This window comes from Octodon degus, unplaced genomic scaffold (genome assembly GCF_000260255.1).
Source record: "Octodon degus isolate 3935 unplaced genomic scaffold, OctDeg1.0 scaffold00225, whole genome shotgun sequence".
Lineage (NCBI taxonomy): Eukaryota > Metazoa > Chordata > Mammalia > Rodentia > Octodontidae > Octodon > Octodon degus.
The window spans coordinates 1,668,187-1,686,593 of record NW_004524801.1 but is presented as its reverse complement, the minus strand read 5'-3'; the positions used below and the strand labels follow the sequence as shown (position 1 = coordinate 1,686,593).

The 18,407-nt window shown below is 37.9% G+C and overlaps 2 protein-coding genes across 5 annotated transcripts in view; both read right to left on the bottom strand.

The window, feature by feature from the left end:
• CUNH21orf59 (chromosome unknown C21orf59 homolog) overlaps window positions 1-236 on the bottom strand; it is a 13,592-nt gene extending 13,356 nt beyond the window's left edge. The window contains exon 1 of the mRNA XM_012517864.1: window positions 146-236. Within this exon, the coding sequence (XP_012373318.1) occupies window positions 146-236 (91 nt within the window). The remainder of the gene's footprint in view (window positions 1-145) is intronic.
• Window positions 237-4,905: 4,669 nt separating this feature from the next.
• Window positions 4,906-18,407, bottom strand: part of Synj1 (synaptojanin 1) — an 87,757-nt gene continuing 74,255 nt past the window's right edge. For 3 of the 4 annotated variants that reach the window (XM_023705554.1, XM_012517869.2, XM_023705555.1), the window contains exons 25-28: window positions 15,206-15,276; window positions 13,714-13,822; window positions 13,073-13,290; window positions 4,906-7,067 (exon numbers count right to left, since the gene is read on the bottom strand). In XM_023705554.1, coding sequence (XP_023561322.1) covers window positions 6,267-7,067; window positions 13,073-13,290; window positions 13,714-13,822; window positions 15,206-15,276 — 1,199 coding nt within the window. In that variant the 3' untranslated portion in view covers window positions 4,906-6,266. Of the gene's footprint in view, window positions 7,068-9,161; window positions 9,186-13,072; window positions 13,291-13,713; window positions 13,823-15,205; window positions 15,277-18,407 lie in introns of all 4 variants that reach the window. The other variant, XM_023705556.1, reaches the window with a different exon arrangement.

Below are 18,407 nucleotides of genomic sequence, written 5' to 3'. Positions count from 1 at the left end.
GGAAGTGGGGGTTGCCAGGACAACAGTTAAACAGCGTCAGTAGGGACGCCAGCTTAGGTCAGCATCCGAGGGCGGGAAAGCAGAGGCGCTGAGACGCGGAGGTCCATCCCCTATACCTAACCGCTGCCTCAACAGCAATCCACACCCAGCCGGAACTCCCGGTCCCGCTCGCGGAAGTGACTGTTGTCTAGGCGACGCAAACACACCACCAGCGCGGCGCGCGCCGAAAGCGCCATCAGGTCTCTTGAGGCCCGGGATTCCCCCCAGGGAGATTAGCGAGTTGAGGCCGGGTGTTGCTAGGTCGGGAGTAAATGCGGTGGTGGAAACTAAAGAAAGCAAGCTCTGGAGCAGCCTCCTCACAGCACCCCCAGAGTCTAGAAGTGGTTTCCGCCGCTCACGGTTCCCATTTCCGAAAACGCCTCCTCCTTGCTTCCTGTCTGGGGAAAGTTGGAGCTGGCGAGCCTCGCCGGATGCTGGATCGCTGTTTCCTGCTGTCATCGCTGGTTTGATTTTCGGGATCCAGGGGATAGGGCAAGTGCCAGTACTTATTTGTGCAATCTGAGCCACATTCGCATATTTAGGGTAGCCCAAGAAGCTACTGCGAAAGCGGCCCTTCCCAAAGTATTCAGCGAGGTAATTTTTCACAAATTCTTATCGAAGGGTAAGCTGGTCCGGCGTAGCGGTCAGTGTGACAGAGGAAACAGAGATAAATAGAGCAGCCGGCCCTGGTGGGCACACAGTCAGCACTTGGGAGGCCAAGGCAATAAGAGCACTGCTAGTTCGAGGACAGCCAGAACTACAAAGCGAAACTGCCTCAAAAAAATCCGGAACAACAAGAAGAGTGGATATCTTATTAGAGCCTCTGAGACTTGCAGTAGACTCCTCCCCTGGGGAATGTTACATAAACCTTAGACTTCCTCCATGTGAGTGACTGGCCTCAGCTATTGCAAAATACATAGAAAGTGAATAGTTGATCAACACTTTGAGAGTTTAGGCGATGGCAAGGCTAAGCCCCTCAGAACACCCAAAACATGGGCTACAATGTGGCAAATACTGCTGGGCAAATGAGTTCTGCCCAGTTCCTCTCACCTGCATATTAATTTCTATCACAACTAAGATAAAACTGAACACAAAGCACACAGATAGCATTTGGTGTGTTCTTGTGCTTTGTGTTCAGTTTTATCTTAGTATTCTAGGTACTTGCCTTTCTAGATCATCTTAGGACCATTTCTCCCTATTTCTTTGGGCAATCCAATGATGACCTTCCAGGTCTAAATAATTCTTTATAGATAAGTTAGATAGGAAGTTAGTTACTATATAGACAATTGTGATAGAAATTAATATGCAGGTGAGAGGGACTGGGCACTCAGGAAAGTCAGCCCTGAAGACTAGACACAGAAAGACTGAGGCTGGAGGTGACTCTAGAGAAGGCCAGGCCTCAAGATGGAGCTAGGTAGGTAGGCCTGCATGCTTCCCTAGAGATAAACAGCCACTTGAGATTATACTGTAATAAACACCACCTGGTCCAGTGGGCCCAGACAGGCATCAGATGAGCAGGTGGGGGGGGGACCAGAACATCTGGCTCTATCCCTTTCCAGATATGCCTGTATTTGTTCTGAATGTGACTGACTCATTTTTCTCTTGGGTCAGTATTAAGCGACTATACAGTAAAAGCATGGATTGCAAGTAACTGTCCTGTGAGCGTTCCATAAGATGAACATTTCTAATAAATTTAACTTGATAAATGAGTGGTGTCTTACAATACTAGTAGTATGTGATGCCAAACATCATACAGTGACAACTGAGCCAATGGTTCTCTCTAAGCAGAACTGTGGGCAATCGTTTCCCAACAGCAAGAGCTTATGGAGGAGGTGGAGGACTCCCTCAACTGAAATAAAGTTAGGGTGATGTGTAAAATGTAGGAAACACAGCAAAGTTTTGTAGAAAGGCACCCCCCAAATAAAGCTGTAGCAATGTGAGCAATGAAATTTGCTTATGTCCTCAAAAGGAAGCAAAAGCAAGTATCATTACATGGGTTCCTTGTTAAAGTTGCACTGAAAAGATTCCATCAAGTCAGTAGGTAGCAGTGATTCTCTTAGCGATACTGCAAGTCATCCTACACAGTAGTAACCTTCCTCATCTCCCTCACACCAGCAATGAGGGTGTTCAAAGGTAGGTGCAGAATGTTTGTCTTTATATGTTGTATTTTCTTTATTTTGTGTTATATTACAGTATCGCCATTTTTATATGAATATTTTTGGGTTGTGGAATGAATCACAGTTTCCATGATTTCTCACAGGGGAATTTACTTTGATAATTTGGATTATAAGTTTCTGGAACAAATTATGCTTGCAAACATGGTTTTACTCTACTCATAATCCTATAGATTTTTTTTTCTATAGATTAATTATAGTCTGACCGCATTATACCTATGTTGTGATTTTGCTGTATAAAGTACTCCTGACAATGGCCCTTGGTAGCCACTCACTTGGGATCCCTCCTGGAAATCTCATTGTTCTTCTTAATAAAACTCACAGCTTCCTCCTTTGGTTTGCAATTTTATTCCTCGATGTTGTGAGATCACGAACTCGGGATGTTAGGAAAAAAGGAAAAGAAATAGATATGAGCTAAAAAAGACCTAAATTATTCAGCTTTCTTGAATGGGTTTACTTCAGAACAAAGCTGAGAAACGGGGCACTTTGGCACTGGAGACCAGGCCAGTAACTCCTATAGGTTATCTGGTCTTTTGTAGGCTTATAGGGGTGGGGTGGGGGTGGGTTGTAGCTCCCTGCCTTGAACAAGGCTTGAGAGAGCGCAGAACTGCAGGGAGTGGTGGCTGCTCTCAGTAGCAGGGCTGAGAGTGAGTCCCCAAGTGCAGCTGTGCTGGGAGGGATGGGTCAGTGGGGTCTGGGAGCAGGGTGGTGGTGATAGGATTCCTTTATGGTACATCTGACATGTAACAGACGGGGTTATTTTTCCTGTATCAATACTGGGCATCAAACCCAGGGTCTACTACTGAGCTTCACCTTCAGCTCTACCATCTTTTTCTAAATTTTGAAACAGGGTCTGAGTTGTTTGTGTGGGACTCAAACTTTCAACCTCCTGCCTCAGCCTCCCCCAGTGCTAGGATAACACTTGACTAGGTCTGGATAATTCAGAATGGTAGCTGCTGGACATCAGGCAGTTAGGGAGAAAAAGAGCAGCTTTTATGTATTACCCAGTATGTTGTTTTCAAGTCCTAATATACTATAGGTCATTAAATAGTCTAAGGTATAGAGGAACTCAGAGCAGAATCAATTTTTGAAATAAAAAAGAGATCTCTGAATTCATAGCATCTGAAGTAAAGAATCAAATACAGAAACACATGGAGGAAACCCAATCTGAAAAAAAATTGCAGTAAAAGAATTAATAACTGCTTCTAAAGAAGACACTGATAAAAAAAAAATAGAGGAGATTAGAAAAATGACAGATTCCTTGAATGAGTGATACAGGAAAGAAATAGATCTTATGAACCACAGTCAAAGAGATATAAAGGAACTTAAAATCTCAATCATAAGCCTGCAAAACCGTCTGAGTGAAAGTGAAGACAGAGTTTCATGTCTTGAAGACACTGGTGCAGCTAGTGAAAAGGTAACAAAGGATCTCTTAAAAACAACTAGGATGCAGGAAAAAATAATCCATCACATGCAAGACGAAGCAAAGATAAACAATGTGAGACTAATAGGCATCAATGAGAAAGGAGTTAATACAAATGATATAAAAAGAATATAGGCAGAAGTAATAGCAGAAAACTTCCCAAATATGAGGAAACAATCTGACATTCAGGTAACCGAAGCATACAGAATGCCAAATAACTTCAACCCAATTAAAAATACACTGAGACATATAATACCCAGTGCTGGGGAGGCTGAGACAGGAGGATCGCTACAAGTCCGAGCTGCACAGTGAGACCCCGTACCAAATAGATTAAAAAACATGCACACACACACACATAAAGAAAAAAACTTCCATTCTGAGCAAAGCAGTCAGCATGGTAAAGACAGGTATATTTATTTCATGTGACAGCACATTCCACAGGATATGTACAGAATATCTGTATACCACTGATTTTAATACTGTACTTCTATAAAGTATATAATTATAAATATTATATGCCACATAAGCAATAAAATTCTTACATATAAACAGCAATCTACTATAGAGGACAAAGAATTCACAAAGAGATCCTTAGTGTCTAATTTCTGCTCTGCTTTGAACAGAACTGGTAGATATTTAATAATACACAGAGTAATGGCTAGTTATTTGCAGCATACCTTTAACTTTTATAACATTGTGCATTTTCAGCAACTTGCCAAATATAATATTCCTGACAAAGGCTGAGCTGCTGCTGATATGTATATTTTAGACAGTAGTTTTACTCAATAGGAAACACTGCTCACAGAACTGCAATTGGCACTAGTGAAGTTAACCTAACAATGAAATATTCTGCAAATGGAGAGCAAATACCTACGCACTAATCACATAGGTGTTAAAGCCACAATTTTAACAATTCACATTTTTGAATCACACTGCTTATGTAATACTGCTGTTTAAAAGACACTACCGCTGTAATGATCAGAACCCCCCAAGCACAATATAAAACTCACCAGAGTTATTTCTAATAGTAAATCCTGGCTGTTCATAGTGGATTAATTCTATAAATATAATATTTTGATAACATTTGAGCATTTAGAAAAGTGCTTTTTTCCTAATAGATTCACTTTATATTTTAAGTGCAATGCAGTTTGCTGTGCTTTTACACTTAACATTTTCTTAGCCACAAACTCTGTTTTTTAATATATTCCCAATGTGCATCTTTAAAGGCTAAACGTGGACCTAGGAATTTAGGTGGACAAACAAATATATCTATAGATGGAATGTTAATATAAATCATTGGGCAGAGATGATTTTAACTTAAACTGACAACAAAACAACTATTGCTCAAGGAGTTTTCTAATTGGTTTACTTAATGATATCAAAATACTACATTCTGTAAAAATTCTGTGTACTCCATAAAATTAGTAAAAGCGGGATTAGTTGCATACTGGCAGTGCAGGAGACAAAATCCACTAATTTGAGGTATAGCCTCTAACAACTTAAAGCAGCATCAGAAATGTGTTGTGGAGCCTCTTGGGGAGAAGACACCACACTGGGTTTGTCCCTGGTCCAAAGCACTCTGGGGATGATTGCTTTTCCTGCTAAAAGCAAAGTTCTAGAGCAAAAGCAGCAAATAGAAAAGGATGGGAAGGAAATGGCTAACATAGTCCTTAAATGTGCAGAAAGAAGAGAATATGTTTAGCTGTAACATTTCTCATTGAACTCGGTGGTATGTGCCTTCCCTATATATAAGACCACAGTACTTTCTCAAGGAGACTAGATTAAATGTCCACATGACAGTGACCACAAGATATGTTGCTGCCAGCTGCAAGAACCTCTTCCCAGGGGAAAGCATATGGAGGCCCTGGAGTAGAAAGTAACAAGGGTATGTGTATTTGAAGGGCTGGGGTGTGGAATAGTAGAACATTTTGCTTGTCTAGAGATATTAGTTTTTGAAATAAAATTAATGAAATATTCCAAATTACATAGGTAGCCATCATTTTGGTAATGCAATATTGAAAAGGTCTTTGTTAAAACATGTAGGTAAAAAATCTGGTCTAATTTATATCCTTAGATATAACTTATTTAAGAGTTTTGTAAATATGTAAGTGCATGTATATTTGTGTATGGATAATTACACATATGCACACACATACACATGTAACATTTTTGTTAAAGCAATGCCTTTCAAAACTTTCACTGTAACTTTGGCAGTTCTTTGGTAAACACAAATACCAACTGTCAACAGTGCGCAAGAGCTGGCAGTAAAGTCAGCTAGAACTTGTGTGGGCATTCCAAAATTCTTCAGAGACTGACAAGGAATTTCTGGATGAGGACTACTTTCTAAGGTAGTTCTACACACTTTTTATGGCTACTATTGTCTCCTACTGTCTGAACAAAAACACACCAAAACTCCAGTTAATATTCAGAAAGATATGTCCTTATTTCCAATATATACATATTCCAACTATATTCACATCAATAGTGGTACTTTATGAAGATATCAGTGCACTTAATAGTTACTTATTGCACATAATGAATAATTAATGCCCAATTCTTTTGGTTCTACCCTGCCAAAACTAAAAAACAAACACAAACAAACAACGCTTCTCCCTTCCCATAGTGTCACATCATCTTTCTGTAAAGTCCTGTGTGGGAGATGCCTTAGATGCCAAGGTGCTGAAGGGGTCAGCAGCAGGGCTAGGGCTGGTGCTGGTGCTGGGCAGGAGCAGGGGGACAGGAGGTGGAGGTGGTCTTCGGGATGGTAACACACAAGAAATAGGTGTACTTTTGCTCCAGTCATCATCAAATGCACTTGGCTGGTTACTCAATGAGTCTGGACCAACTGACTTTGACTTCCCTTTTACACCGAAGTCCTCTTCTTCCTCAAAGGTTACCCATCCTTTTGGATTGCTTGTTTTCACTGTAGATTTGCCTTGCAGGTCAAAACTATCTTTCAAACAATCATGTGAAGATGAAGGCTTGCTTGTGTTCTGACTGAGAGGCATCAGAGAAAGGAAAGGACTATTCGTAACAGGCTCTTCTTTGGAGAGCCATGAAGTGGCCTCTGATTCTTGAGACTGGGCTCTAAATGGGTTTCCAGGCACAGCAGTTCTGTCGGTGAAGGGATTTGTGCTGGTCAAACTAGTAACAAATGGGTTTGGAGAACTTCGCATATTTTCCTGGGATTTACTCCGGGCTGGTATTGGAGGCATGGTTGGCATGCAGCTTACAGAACTCACAGTATTAACATTACTTGGTGTTGCAGAAGGCAACTGAATCAACCTCTTTGGGTCTGGGGTGAGAGCAGGTGATATCTGAACAGATAGCTGAGCCTTTGATACAGCAAGCAGATTAAATGACAGATCTTCAAATGGGTCACTCTTTGATAGTGATTCTTGTTTGACAGTTGAGATTCCATTTGTTTTTACCTGGAAGGGAAAGAGAACACTGAACAATCAACTTTATATTTATTAATATTCTCTATTTTTCCTGTCTGAATTATTTTTCCCTTTTTGGGCAAGCACAAATTTAGAAATTAAAAGTAGCTTTGTGTAGCTTGTTACTCTGGTGATAGAAGCAGAGTCAACATAGCTAAAATTTTACTTTAAAACTACTGTTTTTAAAATTAAATCCACATATTTTGTGTCAAAGAAATTTGATAACACTTGTTTCATTCATCCAAATTCTGAAATAGTAAGCGAACTGTATGGAATTAACAAATTTGTTCATGCCCAGTTCTTTTAAATTTTAACATATAAATTTACAGTCAGGAGTTTGGTGAAATCTGTACAGGCTTCCAACACCTATCTATGAGGATGATGTGGTTTCATTTTTCTTTTAAATATATTTTAATTAAAATTACTGTCACTATAGGCATTCAATTTTAAGGATTACAGTTAAATTTATTAGTATATTTATATCCATAAGCTGCAGAAGCATCCTTTCCTTTTCTATAAGGAAAAGTAAATTTTCAGAGTTATTTTTTAATATAACTTCTCCTTTGAAGGATGAACAGTGAATAATGTGATAACTTTCTTAACTGACCTTCTGTATCTTGTTAAATTCCAAAGTAGGCACGCTACTAATAACCAAATGCAGTAATGGTTTAAAACCAGGGTAAAAATCTATTTTCTGTTTGGTATATTAACTCTAAAATCAAAAGAAAGCTGTGCCCCCAGGTGTTGCTATAAACTGATAGCAGCAGGAGGGGCGCAGAACTACTTTATGCTCATGCAAAGTGTGCACTCTTTTGCTAAATCCCTTTATGCCTGTTCACAAAAGCTGGTTGCATGGAGTCCAGTCATGGAACCGCTGGGGAAAAGAACTAACATCCTGATTCCAGGAGCAAATTAGCTTATTTGGCATTTCATTAATTTTCAAAAAAGAAAGAAAATAGTACTTTTTTTCCAAACTTAACATGACAATAAATTTGTGCCAAAAATCATGAGACTCTCAAGTGTACTCTAAATGCATTAAAGGGACCGGGGAGATAGCTCAGTAGATAGCTCAGCTTGCCTGGCAAGTGCAAGGTACTGAGTTCAATCCCCAGTACCGCAAAAAAATAAAAAAAAAATGCATTAAAGGTATGTGATTAAATGCAGATAAACTTGATATGAAAATTTATTATAGTCATTATAAATTTTAATTACATTGCCAACAATCCCTAGGTTATTGATGATTAATACTATAAAATGGGAGCATTTGGTTGGGTCTGGGACAAAATTCAATGGGAGATAACATAGTCAATAACACAGGTACTATAGGAAAGGAAATGTTACACTCTTCACAGCTTAGAATTAAAAAGGCCACATAAATGCTATATATTTAAATGTCTTTATTTTCATATATAATTTTTTATTTAAAAATAAAGATAATTTGATAGGAACAGAATCTTTTTTCAATTAGATTTGAAATTTCAATGACAGCCACACCACCATTCATTATGTTAAAATTAATTTACAATCTAAGAAGGATTTGGGATGACAACATTAAAACTGCTGGTATTTTTAGTGAGAAAGGTGTTGGAAGGACACTTAAATAATCCTCCTATTATACTGACTTTCATTTTTCTAAATCAGCAATTCTTCCTTACTGAAAAGAATATTGCTACTAAAACTCGGGGGGAGGGGAAGCACTTCCCAAAAGAAAGCTAAGAAAAACAAATTTTGTGTTCATCTAATTATGCCATTGTTAAAACCAAAACCCATTTGCTTTTGCCAATTAGGCTTTCATATACCTAAGCTTACCTTCTTGAAGCTATACTGTTTAGTTTTGTTAATTTTCATAAAAAAGAAGCAAAAGATAGTAAAGCATTAGCAAGACCAACTAAAATGATACCTAAAAATCCAAAATACTAAGAAAAAGAAAATGCAGTTTTTATAGTATGATAGTTGAATTTATTAATGTGGACAGGTGGTTTTAAAAAATGGGTGAAACTTTAGATGTATGAGTCAAAAGATCCATACATCTAAGGTGCTATGACAGATGAAAAGTACATGTAAGATTAATAAACAGTCAGATACCTGTTACCCTGATGGTTGCTCCTGCTTTGAGAAAAGGAATATAGACATCAAAGGAAAGAGTTAGGAAGATAATTTGAGACCAACCAGCAGCCCTAACAAATCAGTTATTAAACACTTTCAGTTCTAGCTTACATACAGAGCCCTAAAGCAATAATAATTGCACACTGTAGCATAAAGACGATTGTAATTTCTTTTGTAATTTTATTAGGATCTTTCTTTAAAAAAAAAAAAATTCTTGAGACAGGGTTTCACTGTGCAGTTTGGGCTGGCCTTTAACTCACTTTGTAGTCCAGGCCCTCCTGTTTCAGCTTCCAGAGCACTGGGATTATAGGCCGGCACCACCAGGTCTGGCCCAGTTTTTGTGTGGTTTGGTTCTTTTGTTGTTGTTCGGTTTGGTTTGGTTTTCTGAGACAAGGCCTCACTGTATAGTTCGTGCTGACCCTGAACTCACTATGTAGCCTGGTCCAATTTTGAATTTTGTTTGAGCTTGGTTACTAGCCAGCTCAAAGGTTTACTATTCCAAAAAGGTTTTCAGAACTCTAAAACATTTTAAGCATCCTATTATGGACTGAATGGATAGCTTTACTACCTCCCCAATTCTGTGTTCAAGCCCTGGCCCCTTGGTGTGATGGTACTTGGGGTTTTTGAGAAGAGGCAATTAGGGTTAGAAAAGGACAAGAGGTTAAAACCCCTGAGATGGGATTAGTGGCTTTATGAGACACCAAAGAGTTGCACAGGTGCTGGCTTCCTCAACCCCTTCTTCTCAGGCACATATACTAGACAGAGGCCAGGTGAGCACACTGTGAGAAGAGATGGCTGTCAGTATCTGAGGAAGAAAGACCTAACAAGAACCTTCCCATGCTGATGGCCTAATGTTGGACTTGCTGCCTCCCCAACTGTGAGTGCTAGGATCGTGTTGCTTAAGCTGCCCAGGCTAGGGTATTTTTTTGTGGCAACTTAGACTAAGACACAGCTTTAGGATAACCTATAGAAAAATGTATTGAATGGCATTACTTTGCCAAAGTACTACCCTGCTGACAATACTCATTTTAACAAAATAGGATCAAGGTTTGTTATGTTACTCAAATTTTTTGAAGGATGATACTATCACTAATTATCTTGCAGTTGGTTAGTCTGAAGGTATAAGAAGGTAAGAAGCTATATTAGGAGAGTTTCCTGTCTACTAAACATGATATTTGAAGTTTAGTGACCACTGTTCTAATGATCTCAGAAATCATGTTTATCAGCTCTGGCACTGGGTAAGAGTGGGAATAGGCTTAGACTAGGATGAACAGGCCTGCTCCTCTCCATTAAATAGATCCAGAATGCTGAGGCTTTCTACTTGGCTACTTCCCTCTCAGCCCACTAGCATGGCAATACTATGGCAGTGAGCTCTGTTACTTTACTTGCTGCTGGATTTCCTGATGCCTGTCTGGCTCTTACCTGATCATCAGATGACTAACATGCTGGAAGGCATGCAGGTGAGGTGTTTTTGTTTTGTAAAGAATACATATTAATCATTTAAATGAAAATAATCTTTTTTATATAGATTTAGATTTCTATATAGAATTAGATAGTCAGAAGTCTTCCCTGCGTTAACTTAGTCATTAAAATAAAAAGTTGGGTCATGTTATATTTTTATGTTTAAATGCATTTTATACTTGCGGCATGTTTACTAAACCCTTGTAAAAACTACTGAATGTTCAATTCTAGAACTACTCCATGTAACCAAAATATCAAATCTGTTACATTTAAAAACCTCATCCTGGGCTGGGGATATAGCTCAGTGGCATAAGCGCCTGCTGGGCAAGCACAAGGTCCTGAGTTCAATCCCTGGTACCACAAAATACATACATACCTCATCCTTGTCATATTTAAAGACTTTGTATATTTTTTAAAGGGATAGCTACTTTGGAGAATAAGAATTAGATATCAATGACTGAAGCAAAGAGAAAATTTAGAATTTAAAACAAACATCTTTGTCATTTTTGATAAACTGACTATATTATAATAAGATTTGAGAACACAATGTACTAGGCTACACATAAAGCAAGTGCTATCAGCAAGAAATAAGTCATCTCAAAGAAAAACAGAAGCTAAAATAATAGAAAATGGGGCCAGGTGTGATGACACATGCTTGTAATCCCAGAGCTAAGAACACTGAGGCAGGAGGATGGCTGCAAATTTGAGGCCAGCTTGTATTACATAGTGAGTCTAAGGTCAGCCTGAACTACATAGTGAGTCTCTCTCAAAAGAAAGAGAACAATGGAAAAATGATCTCAGAAAATAATGCCTGGCAGTCAGCGGCATGTTTCCACTGCAGTACTATGTGTCACTAGATGTTTTTCTGAGAACTGCAATCTTCCTGGACTGTTTGCTCATCCTGAAAGTTTTCAGAGCACAGTACTTTATTTACGTTCACACAGGCTTAAAGATACTTATGTCATTACAGAGCAGTAGGGACTAAGATATACTTATATGAACATGGATGGACACCTTAAAATACTGATAGCTCAAAGTGGCTAGTGTGATTTGCCCTCCAGTTACATCTTTATTTATTTTTTCCAATTGCATCTTTAAAAATACAGTACCACAGATTATACGAAAATGGGAAAAAACTCATGACTCACTAAAAGTGAATCGCAAAGGATAAACAGTGATCATATACTCTTTGGAGTGTTTCTAGCATTATATCTCTTCGGTGTTCTCAACTTTTTTGAAGAGAAGAATATTTTTTGGTATTAATCAGCTTAAGAGAATATTTTCTCTATATATCCTCTAGCTTTTACAAATGTGACAGTAATTATGAGTAACAATTATTAACGATATTCAGATAGTTCTGAGTCCTGTTAGCATCTACTTTTTATCATGTAGAAACAAATTGCCAACTATCTGGACAGAGCCATACATCTACAAAAATACAAACAACGAATTATCAATATATTTGAGGGACAATGCCAATATGTAATATTTCTATATTTGGGGTCTCTCCAAATTTTAAAAGCTCACACCTTTCTTTATTTAGCCTTGTTAGCACTTTGAGGTTAACAGTTTATTCAAGGCTAAACAAAAGAAGTACCTATTACCTTTTAACAGTTTTCTTCAACATATGTATATTAGAAAACTAAGCAATTATCACCTAAATTTAAAAGAGGAATTTACCTTACTGTCCCTGAATAAAATAATTTTTTTAATAAAATAATTTTGTATGTAATCAGCAGAAAGAGAGGACAACAATCTCTGATCATCATTTCAGTCTTCTGCGAGATGCTAAGGAGGTAACTTACCATTTCGATGGCTTTTACTCAGATGGACAAGACTATTGTGGCAAGCCTGAACCATCTAAAGTGATCCAGTAATACTGTGATCATTAGAGATATCTAGTAACTATCTAGGCTACTACTCACATGAAGAGGAACTAAGAATTATTATCTGTTTATTGGAAATCAACTACCATGCTAATGTCTATGATCTAATCTCTCTCCAAGAGGTAAAAGCCAAGACTAATTTATTATTGTGAGCAGTAAGAAAGGTAAATTATTCTTGTTCATCTTAATATTTTTTAAATATCTAAATTATGATCTTTAAATATTTTTAAAAGTCACAAAATTAGCATCAACATGAAAAACCACTTGAAAATGCCCCAGGATCTCTGGCCTAGGGTTACTCTCTGAGAATTTTTGATGTAAGCCACACATAACAACACTCTAAAACCTTCAAAGAGCCAAATGTATGTGATTAGTCTGAGATACTCATTGTTGAACTTACATCTCAGATGTTGTAAATACCAAACAGCACAAATAAGAAAACTAGAATTCATTATTTATTTCTTAGGAAATCTAATCATTAAAAGAAATGTGTTTCAAGTCTGCACGCCATGTGCAAAGACAGCAGCAAACAATGGAACTTACTTGCAGTTGTGGCGAAGACTCTGAAGGCAAGCTGTGGGAGGACCTGCTCCGAGGTGGGGGTTGAGGGGGGGTTTCCAAATTTGGCTGAGGGCCAGGCTGAGGCACAGATGCTGCCATGGGGATGAGAGGCTCTTGTAACTTTTGAGCAGGTGGGGGCAGAGATGGCTGCACAGGAAAAGCAGCCTGAGGCTTCAGTGGTTCTGGAAGGAAAGTTGAGCCTAAAAACAGTGATGAGCAGAGGTTAACTGTACTCCAGAAAACCATGGTGTTTCTTTCTTCCATGAAATGTTAGGAAGACATTCTAGTTGCCTGCTCCCCAGTAAGTAGTCTCATTTCTTGTGGAACAAAGAAGAAAGGATGTCCCTATTGGATCCAGTTGTGGGAGGTGGCAGATGAATGACGGTAAAAACAAAAAGGAAAGAAAATGGAAAAAATATAAAACCCAAGTGGGATTTTTTTTTCCTTTTTTTTTTTTGAGACGGGGTTTTGCTATGTACTCCAAGCTTGCCTTGAACTCACTATGTAGTCCAGGCAGCCCTTGATCTCCCTTTAACCCTGATGCCTCAGCCTCCCAAGTGCTGAGACTGCAGGCCTGTACCCCTATGTCCAGCCCCAAATGGGATTTCTAATACAGTGTATACCTTTTGATGCCTCTGGTGGCTTGTTTTGGCTTTCTGGAGTCAGTCTTCCAGCAGATGCCCGCGCATGACTCTGGGGGGCGCTGATAACTCCAGCCCGGGGTGGAATTGTCTGAAAAGGGAAATGCCACACTTGAGAATGTGACATTTATTTTCAATATGCAAGATCCTATGAAATATCTGCTTTTGCATCTCATTTACTCTCCTCTCTGGCAGCATTCCCCATCTTGACATTTTAATTTGAAGCCACACAGTGGTAAATTTTTGAAATCTTCCTTTTTATTTCTGTATGGAGGGCACTATTGAGCACTGTATAGGTATGGAGTTTTTTTTTTTTTTTTTTTTAAAGCCCTCAGATATTATTTCATAATTCCTATTTTAGGCAGGTACTATTTTTATCATGAGCCAGGATCTGACTCAAGTCTGATGAGGTGTGGGTCAAAGACTCCTGGGCATATGCAGTGTTGCCTTCAAGGAAGACACAGAGACACCTTTAATTTGGTTTTTTAAGACAGGGTCTTGCTATGTTTTCCAGACTGTGAACTTGCTGTGTAGCCCAGGCTGGTCTCGAACTCATGGTGATCCTCCTGTCTTAGCTTTCTGAGTGGTGGGATTATAGGCATGCACCACCACTCAGTTGTGGGATAGGGACAATTTTAAAGGACATGAGAAGATGGAGAGATTTGTGCCTGAGCAACTAAGAGACTTCAGAAAAACCACTCTTAATATTTTTAAACATAGAAATAAAACTCTTCAACAATTTATGATTCCAAATGAAGAGTATACCAGAACACTATTGTTACAAATTAATGGCCTGTACAAGTATGTTAATACTTGTACCTTCCACAATTCTAAGTTTTGGTAGTGTGATAGCTCTGAATTCTTCAATATATGCATTACTATATCAGACTGGTTTAAATTACTGATTACTGGTTTCTATTCTCTCTTTCTCTTTTTGGCTATTATAGCCCAGAGAAAAATTTCATTTGGATAAACAATGGAAAAATATGTGTATAAACAAAACATGATAAACATACACAAAGTACAGATCATAGAACAAAGGAAAAATCTTTTAAACAGTTTGCTTTCCTATTTTTAATACTTTCAGAACCAATATTAGTGTACTAACTATACCATATCTTTCTGCTAATTAAAATCCTTTCTATGGATGGATGACTCGATGTCTACACTAATTACTTAGTGTTAGTGTAAAGCATCTCATTTATTTCGTGACTATAATTATTTAAAGCATATCAATTTTTATCCAAAAAACAGCTCAGTTATTTTGAAGAACAGCAAAATAATATTAGCAGTGAAAAGGTACCTTAGGGATTAAAAAAAAGGTACCTTAGGGATCATCAGTTCCCTCCTTTTAGAGCCGAGGAAGCTGAGGTGTTAAAGGATCAAATGCCTTCTCCCATGTAACAAAACTAATTAGTAGCAAACTGGAACCTAGAGCCAGGACTCCACAGCTCCCAGGTTCAGTGTCACCTACCGGTCTGGCTGTACTGGGTCCAGCAGGACCTGGGACTGCAAATCCTGCTTGAGGTGAAGGCTGATTGCGTCCTGGAACAAAGACATTATATCCTATGTTTAAGTATAAAATAAAAAAGAAAAACGAATACAAATACAAAACCAAAGACATAGGCCATATGTATATTCCAGGTGTCTAATTCATGGTCCAGTTTTTAAGTAACTACATTTAAGTGTTTTTACCTATATTTTCTTTCCGTGTTGTTCCAGGGCTTTTGGGTGCTTGGAAGCAGGAAGGAAAAAAATTAGTCATAAATAAGCAATAAAGCAGTATTATATAACATCAGTGTCATCAGCAGAAGTGGGGGCCTGAGATGGTAACAAATCACAGCCCTTAGCTTTGGATAAGGACAAGGGCTATTGTTGGTCCTGAATGAAATATTCCAAAGAGAAAAAAGCTAGAATACTTAGAGGAACATTCCTGGGAGATGAGAATAGCTCTTAGTCTGATGCCTCACTCAGGGTAACTTTCAGACAACAGCCCTCATAGAGCCCTCTCCATGAACCTTGAAAACGTCAGCTGTGGGAATGGTCGCAAGATGTTACCATCGTAACTTCTGTTCCTCAGGGCTGGGAACCAGTGGCTCTATGCAACAGGAAGGCTGGAGAATTCAAGTTATATAAGAGGCTCCTAAGGGGACTGCTGCAGTATTGCTGTCAATAGTTATTTTACAAAATTATTTGATTTCTATAATAAAATATGATTAAGATAGAAGACAGGAATGTACACATCTTATAAAATATTCACCTTATAGAAAATCATATTAAACTGTGCCTGAAATTCTTAGGGACAAAAGGAGCAGAAAAACTAACAACGAGCATCTTAAGATTAATTTTCCTTTTAAAAACTAATTCAGGTATGGTCATTATATGAAACAAATCCAGCTTTGTACTGACAGACACAGAAGAACACTTATGTTACTTGAAATCACCCACAAATACTCTTTTTTTGGACCTAATTTTCAGTAATTTGTTACTAATTTTTAAAACTTCAGATTAGTAAAGAGAATTTCTAAATATGTGACTTAGTCTGAAAAAAACTGAAGACATTCTTAGCAATTTCACAACCTCAATAGACATGAAATATTGATGACAGTACAAACAACATACTGTTATGTGTCTCAGGAAATTAAACTGACAGCTTTTAGGAACCATACACAAAAAGAATGAGAATGAAATGAAAGGTATACATCAGGAGGGTAGGGGAGAAGTTTACAGTGGGAGTAAGAAAAGATTTAATACACTTTTAAACACTGGAGTGGCTGACATTTAGAAATCAAACGAGAGAACCATCTCTATAATGCAAAAGTCTTGTTACCTTCCATCTCTCTCCTAGCTACCCCAGGACTGGGAGGGGCTCCAACACCTTTTTAGAGAAAGAACAAAAGCTATATATTGTTCAGTGCCCACAGCACAGAATGAAGAAAGGCAGGCATACAATTACCTCTGCACAAAGGTGCTTTCTTGGTTTTGAATCTCTGTGAAGGTATCAGTACAAACCAACATAACTTTAGAACAAGCTCCACCTGAGTCCTCCTCCTCCTGAAACTGTTGGGGGATAGTAGTTTCTTTTTGCATCTTAGATTACTAAGCACAGGAAATGCAAGAGGTTTAATGTCTTTCCCCTGTGATCACCTTGTTCCTTATTGCTAGAATAGTATCACTACTACAAGTTCCAATATTTAATTCTCAACAGGAAAAAAAAATATGACAAATTAAATTTCATTTTAAATTTCCATGAGGTCATGTTTTTTTTGTTTTGTTTTTCTTTTTTGGTGCTGGGAACTGAACTCAAGCTCACACATGCTAGCCAAACACTACCACTAAACTACTCTCATGCTGCTTTTTAATTTTTGTTTTTTTGTTTTTTTGAGAGAAGGCCTTAAACTTGCAATCCTTCTGCCTTGGGTCTCCTGAGTAGCTAGGACTACAGGTGTAGGTCACTGTGCCTGGTCTTAGAAAGTACTTTTTAATGTATTCTTTTCTTTTCATTTCTTTCTTTCTTGTATTTTTTTTTAGGGAAGAGTCTATAGGGTGTTCAGGGGCTCACTACTAGGTCAGACTCATAGTGATCCGCCTGTTTACAGCCTCCCAAGAGTTGGGATTACAGGCATGCACCATTGTGCTGTCTCATGTATTATTTTCAAAAAAGCTTTATAGTACTACAATCATTTTCTTCAAGCAAACCTTTAAAGGAATTACTGATTATGAGGTAAAATAAAATACATGGCAAACAGTGTCCACAAAAGAATTATAAAGAGAAGTAATTTTTAAAATTATGATGTTCAAAAAGCTAGTAGATTGCTAATATAATTGAACTTTCTACAAAATTATTTTAAAATTTATTTTCTATAGGTTGGTTTCTAATTTAGGAAGAGGTAAACAGAATTTATCATGGAAATATAATTAAGAGTTTGAATGGGAAATGTTGATGGTGTCTATAGATCAATGGAAAAGTATCACTAGGCAATATACTTTGTGGATGCTCTGATGCTGAAATAATCCAGCTATTCTTATACAAAGTCATAGCAATCTGTAAACAGAGTCAGCCTGTAGTAACTGAATCTGAACTCCTCGTGTCATTAGGCAGCTAGAATAGAAATGAGACCAATTACACATGCACACTGGGCTGGAATAATATTAAAAGTGGCTTAATACAAACTCTTTTGAGAAACTGTGACAACCTGCCTCACCCTGGACAAACAGATTAAGCAAAATTGTCAAATGTATCTCTCCAACTGGGCTCTGGGGGTTCTACTGTCAATCAAATCAATTACACATTTTTAAAAAATGTGCTCCACTTTGGAATAAAAGTTTCTGTATTGAAAAGAAAATTACAGAGTTCTTAAACGAGGCAGGCATTTTATAACAATTTATAAAAAATACAAAATAGAAGTTATATTTCAGACGATAACTGTAAGTTTAAATTATATTTTGGAAATCCTATTACCCTAAAAACATTTCCACTAGAAAAGGAATGTCCTAGAGAATCACTAATCAAATACTTGAGGAGTGTTCTGCATCTAGTGCATCTGAAATCCTTTTAAAATTACTGTGACTCCTGGGAACTCCATCTTTGTGACCTGATTGACTATATTTGGAAAAAAAAGGGAGAGAGAGAGAGAGAGAGAGAGAGAGAGAGAGAGAGAGAGAGAGAGAGAGAG